This window comes from Adiantum capillus-veneris, chromosome 8 (genome assembly GCF_014529385.1).
Source record: "Adiantum capillus-veneris isolate H3 chromosome 8, ASM1452938v2, whole genome shotgun sequence".
Classification (NCBI taxonomy): domain Eukaryota; kingdom Viridiplantae; phylum Streptophyta; class Polypodiopsida; order Polypodiales; family Pteridaceae; genus Adiantum; species Adiantum capillus-veneris.
In genome coordinates, this window is record NC_140938.1 from 116641277 (window position 1) to 116648378 (window position 7102).

Here is a 7102-nt window from a genome sequence, read left to right on the forward strand (position 1 = left end):
ATGGTCCTAGATCAGAACAAAATCCATGGACATGATCGCAATATGGGATTAGCTACTCCAACATCAGTGAGGTCCGGTGCGGATCTAGATGCGATTGCTAAATACATTACCAAGAATCATGGTCCTAAATTCTATGTGATATGATATGAATGTGATGTGATGTAATGTGACTATTGTCTTTGTACAAGTGCTGGATTTGTATCGTATCGTCTAGTACATCGGTACTAGAGTCAGTGTCTACTAAATTGGTTTATGGCTTATATCTAATTTTGCCAGTGTAATCGAGGGCAATTACAGTTCTTTCAAGAGGGGGGTATGTCACAAACCGATGACGTAGCATGACCACCCGGACATTATAGAGGTTGACGTAGCAACAGACTGTACGACAGAACTCGAGAATCGCGCTGACACGTGCCACATGGCAGCAGTACAAATTTCCACATAATGCGTTGACAGGCTGACGTGGATGCTGTACGGAATTCCACAAATTGCGTTGTTTGCTTTTTGAGGCAGATTTTAGCACCAGATGCTTTTGTGGTAGTTTGCTTTTGAGTTTAACTGCTTTTGGGGCTCTGTTTTTGAGACATCCCTTGTGAGAATAAATAGACCCTTTTGGGCCTCACTCTACAGAGCATCTGAATACACAGTCTGAGAGCAAAGGACCCTTGGGAGTTATACTTTGCTCAAGCATTAATATAAAATAAATACAGAAAGGGATAATACCTCTTGGCACGGAACTACACCAGGCCGTGTCGAATCAAATTTTAAAGTTGTGAAGTATTTTAAGTGATTCTCTCGTGTATCGTACCGGATTTCCAACTTGGGGTGTCCAAGTCTGTAACACAAGGCACAGGAACTAGTGCTCAAATACACTAGGAAGAGCAACCGTCTACCACCAATCTGAAAGACGAAGCAACCACTAAAGTGGCTAAAGAAAAACAACCACCAAGATACTAACTGCAAGCACACCATCCAAAGCCACAAGAAATGGGCAAAGAAACCAAGGACTAGAAGACACCGTTCATGGCACTCCGCTCAATGGAGCACTGAACAAAAGAGTTAAGTACCACCAGAAAGAAATCTAAGACAACATGGAGTAAAATTGCTTCCTCTGTAACTGTTGGGGTATAGGCGTCTGTGCCTTGCCCGGTCGCCCAGAGTCTGGGCGCCCACTGACTTGTATACCTTATACATAGCATAAGTGTATAGGGGGCTGCTCACTTTGAGTCTCCCCACCCATATTTGCGTTGTGTGTCTCCTTCTCTCTCTCTCTCACTCTCTGTCTGTGGTGTGCTCCCCGATCCCCTTCGATTGGTATCATAGCATGCATCAACATATATATCCCTGGCAATAGGCATCTCTGACTGACAAGGCGTGTCAGCCACATGCATCTCCTGACTGTCCTCAAAAGACGCATCAACCTGTCGTGCAACCTCAGAGCAAACCAGCTGCTCTAGGTGTCTTCTAGAAGACATATCCTGCACAACTATATCCCCATGCTCACTGTCAAGCATAGAAAGAAATGACTGCATAATCGCTGACATCTCAGTCTCCTCTGCAATCATCCACTGCAAACATGACCACTCAATCTGCTGTGACTCACTAGAGCTCTCATGCTCTAACTCCGTATGCATAGACTCTTGCACAACGTCCTCTTGTCGTGACTCACTAGAGCAAGACCGCTATACCTGTCTATCCTGCATAGAAGTATCTCGCACAACTGACTCTCTGCTTTGCTCAGTCACTAGCAAAGCATGCATGTCTGACTCTATCACCTCTCTGTGTGACTGCTCAAGTCGTACCCCAACTGTGTGCACAACGAGCTCACTACTCTGCACTCCATGCAAAGCATCCTGCAACCCACAAGCAAAAGAGACTCGCCTGCTCTCTCGCTGTCTACCTGGCTGTGTGATCACAGAGACAGCACCGTCTCTCGCGTGATCCACATGCAATGGGTAACCTGTACCACTCCTGGCACCTCTCGCAATCACTAGCGAACCCAAATGCATCACAAAATCTCGCTCTTGTAGCGAAATCTGACATCCACAATCTCTAATCTGACTAATCGAGATCAAACTCACTGTCAAATCTGGTACATAGCGCACATGTCATAACAAGTAAGATGCACCACTCGGTAATGATAGTCTCACATCTCCTGCACCTGCTATCGCATACACCGATCCATCGGTCAAACGTATACTGCCAAGCATCCCGCTAGAATAGCTACAAAACCATGCACGATGCGGCGTGACATGAAACATAGCATCTGCGTCTAGCAACCACTGCGAAGGGAGTGCACTATCCACATGTATAGCATCTCGTGCATAGCTCGAGGTAAAAGTGACATCCCCGTCACTAGTATACTCCGACACTACATGTGCCTCAACTGTCAAAGCAACTGAGTCCATGGCATCACTACATGCATCTCTGAGACTGCCATGTCTCCTACGATGTCGCATACGACGAAAACAACGCCGTCTAACATGTCCAGAATGACCACAATACCAACATGTCACTTGTCGGCGTGCTCGTGAATGTACATGTCTCACACGAGTCCGTGATGACTCAGATCTATCATACATATCATGTAATCTGCGCCAAAGTGCTCTCGAAGTAGTCTCATACATAACAAGAGCATATACAGATTTTGCAAGGTGCAAAGAGAGCGTAGATAGTGCCATCTCCTCTAGCTCCTGCCACTGATCGTCAGACATGTTTGAAGGTCCACCTGCATCACCACTCAATGGTCGATGCAACCCTCGCTGTGTCAATGCATCAAGCATACACTCTCTCCATGCTGCAAAGTCTGACCCATCAAACATGCACATTTCGGAGAGATCATAATCTGAGCGATCACCTGTCTCTGCCATGAGCACAATGTAGCAAACTAGAAAGCAAAACCACCTCACCAACAACACCTGGAAACTGTCTACAAATATGGCCAGAAACACAATGTAAAACCTGTGAGACACACTCCAAAATAGAGCTCCCGCAATGTCAATACAAGCCTCGCATGCTCTAGTATCACACTGTAATCTGTGAGCTAATCACCAAGCCCACACTGTGCGGTATCGATGCATACACATGCACAAATCTCCCACCTGCAGAGAACACCGCACACAAATGCTGAGTGCAACCTGCAATCTCTACCTAGATCGCATAAATGATACGCATAAAACTCCTGGGAAATTTCGCCAGAGTTTCGACGCACAATGGCTATCAACACAAAATAACCATTGTCCTGCAAGCTCAATACAATGAGCAATCAATGCGCATCAAACTACACTCAACATACATGCATAAGCTCTGCAAAACTATGGCAAACAATGCTCGAGATCACAAGACTCTCCCACCCGAGAGCAAACCACTGTCTCAAGCAAAGAAAGATACACAACTCCTCACTCTTGCGAGAGTGGATACAAAAACACAAAACTGTGTACAAACTGACAAAACCTGTCGAAGTGAGAGTAAACACTCGATCACAAACTATGGCGAGAATCAGGGAAAAATCCGAAGAATTTCCCCTCAAAACTGAGCAAAAAACTCAAGTACAATCTCTACCATAAACCATAACACTACTCAATGCCAATGAGTAGAAATGCAAAAATGGCTCCACATTTTCACATACAATGGCAATCCGCACTCAACGTACATCAACGGAGTGACTGCACATAAGCAAACGCCAAAAGATTTGCAATCCGGAAACTTATTCAATGCGAAAACAATGCTCTCAAGAGAGCTTACCGGCACTTGAAAGTGCTCGCCAAAATACATGTATGATGGGCATCAACCATGCGCCATAACCATATGCAAATCATTCGCAAAGACCATGAATCCAAGCACAAAATCACTGCCAAAGTATCCTGTGAAAACCAGTGAAAGAAGCTCCACATGTGTGCTCCAAAAACCTGCGTTTTTGGATCGAAACGGAGGTTTTTGGCATAGCTTTCACACCCGGACTCGGATACATGTGATCCAGGAGTCTACCTTGGGGTTTTGGCACGCTCCGGACGCGTTCGTCATATCAGAATTTTAAAGTTCTGAACGCTGAATTTTCTGCAACAGCAGTTGTTTATTGTGTGTTGAAGATTCCACACATGGTTTGCTCTCAGATGTAAGAGTGATATTTGTTGCAAGTTTCCTCACAGGTGGGAAGATACGATGTATACCTTATGTGGTTTGATGCTCAGGGAGACTAATGTGATTGCATTTTGAGCTCGGCAATGTATGCCTCGAGCATGTTTTTTGGCAGTCACAGGTAGAGCAAATATTTGTGTACTAGATTTGCAGGTGTTTGCAATGATGTATGCAAAGTGTGGAGATTGGTGCATGCTCTGTAGAGCTAGCAGGGCCCGCTAGCATTGCATCGGCATTCGGTGGTCTCATGTATGAGATGCTGATCTTGAGACCGGATATCGCAGCTGCAGTGGGAGCATTTGTAGTTGGGGTTGTCAGTCGTTTGTTGACTGATGATGACTTAGTGCACGAGGGAGATATGCAAGTATTGCATACATACTTGCAGTACGTGTGCGGTACGTCTGGTGGTGTATGGACTTACACGGGAGCAGGACAGCCGGATACACACGATCACAGCCAGCCAGTGGGCATCGGTTGAGAGCGGTTTTCTCTCACCTTTTGTAGTCTTTAGACTAGGTTCCCTTGCTTAAAGGCACAGTCGCCTTTAAGTGGGAGATTGTTGGGGTATAGGCGTCTGTGCCTTGCCCGGTCGCCCAGAGTCTGGGCGCCCATTGACTTGTATACCTTAAACATAGCATAAGTGTATAGGGGACTACTCACTTTGAGTCTCCCCACCCATATCTGAGTTGTGTGTCTCCTTCTCTCTCTCTCTCTCACTCTCCGTCTGTGGTGTGCTCCCCGATCCCCTTCAGTAACTGAATAGCAAAATCTAAATCTCATAGAACTCGAGACTCAAAGAGAATCACACCATCGGTAAATTCAAACCGCTAAGAATAGGAAGACATGAGAGGTCGTCACTTGAGGATCATGTTTGCCAAAGAAGCCGTCCAGATTTACAAAAACCTAGCTACTATGGCCGAGGCGCCTAAAACCTAAAAGAAGAAGCCAACTCAAAGTGCTTAAAGGATGTTGGGAGCACTTCTCTTTAATTGGCCACCTTTCTCTCTCTAACTAAACACATTTATCTCTCTTGCTTATTTGTGCCTCTCTATGCGACATTGGTTTGGCGTGCATCCTCTTCACCGTAGCTAAAAATCCTGTAACAAATCTCTTCATAAAATTAGAAATTGCCTGTGCTTCTCTCAATTGTCATGAATAGAGTTTATTTGCACAACTGACAAGGCTGCAGATACCCCTCCGAAATATTCAACGTTTATGCAAGCAACATGCAATCCTGTTGCTTCTGAAGGACATAGAAACTGTTGTCGAGTGTCTGGCCACCCGGATACAATGCACTACCATACTCCATCAACAGCCTGGAATCTGTCCTGTAGGCTGATGGGATACAAGCCATAATCCCAGACACTCTATACAGCAACAGCTTCCTTAATAAAAAGTCATTGCCGGGTTAGTTCTCAGAAAGTTTGCCATTAAATGACTAATGAATTCACGTCTCTTGGCATCCTGCAAGCGCATACCCTTACATTGCATAGCATGAAGAAAAAACAACCAAGGAACGCAAGACAAAAACCCTTTTCAGCCGTTTAGCAATAGACAAAGCCTGCTTCAAAGAAAGGCCCATACTGAGCTCTTCCCATTGATGAATAGAGAACAAAAGCTCTGGTAATTGTACCCATAGGCCAGTCCTTAACGAAAAAACGAACAACACTCTCTCTCTCTCTCTCTCTCTCTCTCTCTCTCTCTCTACGCACTTATTATACGCACGCCAGCACATAGCACCTGCCCAGAAATACCTGGCAGGCGAAGCAGAGTAGCTGAGCTGCAGAGGGACAACTGCCATTGGCATCTGACCTGTGTCAAGTAGCTAAAGCTTTCTCGAGGAGGAAAAATGCATGACGTAGCCTTAAGGGAAGGAAAGGTTAATTTAGAAAAGTGAAGCACTGAAGCGTGGCAATGAAGTCGGTGGGGCCAAATCTAGAGCATCGAGAAAAATTGAGACAAACCTCGTGATGCCTAGATTATTATGATTGAAATTGATAGGCCAACAACGTTAACCACCATTTGGTTAACCATGGGTCAACAATTACAAATCAAGAAATGTTAACCTTGGGATCTCGGGATTAGTTTTTACGAGTACGATCGGTTGTCTTTGGCGGCCTTTCTCTCTCCTTCGCTCCCCCTCTAAGCTCTCTCTCTCTCTTTTTCGCCCCCCACTTTAAGCTTATAGCCTTCATCTCGCAAAAGGTGACACTTGCAAAGGGTCACCTCCTCGCCATATTATGTTAGTAGATATCAAGATCAATTTTTAAGATCTATGGCCCCAATTAAACAACAAAAGTGCCTTTGAATTGGAACCATTGATCCCATGTCTATGACCCCATGGCAAATAAAGTTGGAGAATTAATCCAAAACGTAAAACATTTATTGTACTCCATTTCTCCAAATTCATTGAATATTAATATGGGACATTACCCTAAGCATCATATGAGGCTACATGTTGTGTTTGATTTATTCTCCAAGCCATGAGGGTGTCCACATGAGACAAACAAGTCAATGAGAGTTGTCTAAACCTTGAAAAAAATTTCAAACTAATTTCTAATATCATTTCAAGCATGCCTCTTTGTCATCATGGTTGTCAAGGGTTGCACCATGCTGACTTTCATATAGCTTTCTTTATGAGGTTTTTTTGTGTGTGTTGAATTGAGACATTTGGGTTTTTTTGGGGTCTGCCTATGGCAAAGGCATTATAATGTGTATGATTCATTATCTTCAAATCATTGTTTGTTCTTTAATGTCAAATCTTAAAAATGTGAAAATCATTGTTGTTATTTAATGTCAAATCTTTAAATTGTGAAAATCAAGACCATTCTCTTTGTTTTGCCACCTCTCTTTCTCTCTCTCCCTCTCTCTCTCTCTCTCTCTCACACACACATGCACACACCCATTAATACTATTCTTTATTATTAAACTTGACTTTTCTTTCTTTCCAAGCCTTCCTAGATTT

General features: G+C 44.2%; 1 protein-coding gene across 4 annotated transcripts in view; it reads right to left on the reverse strand.

Annotated features, from left to right (window-relative positions):
* The window catches only part of LOC147452823 (putative phosphoadenosine phosphosulfate reductase), a 66665-nt gene extending 60615 nt beyond the window's left edge, over nt 1–6050 (reverse strand). For 2 of the 4 annotated variants that reach the window (XM_086518417.1, XM_086518415.1), the window contains exon 1: nt 5892–6050. In XM_086518417.1, coding sequence (XP_086374543.1) covers nt 5892–5944 — 53 coding nt within the window. In that variant the 5' untranslated portion in view covers nt 5945–6050. Of the gene's footprint in view, nt 1–5849 lie in introns of all 4 variants that reach the window. The other 2 variants (XM_086518413.1, XM_086518414.1) reach the window with 2 other exon arrangements.
* Nucleotides 6051–7102: the final 1052 nt, after the last annotated feature.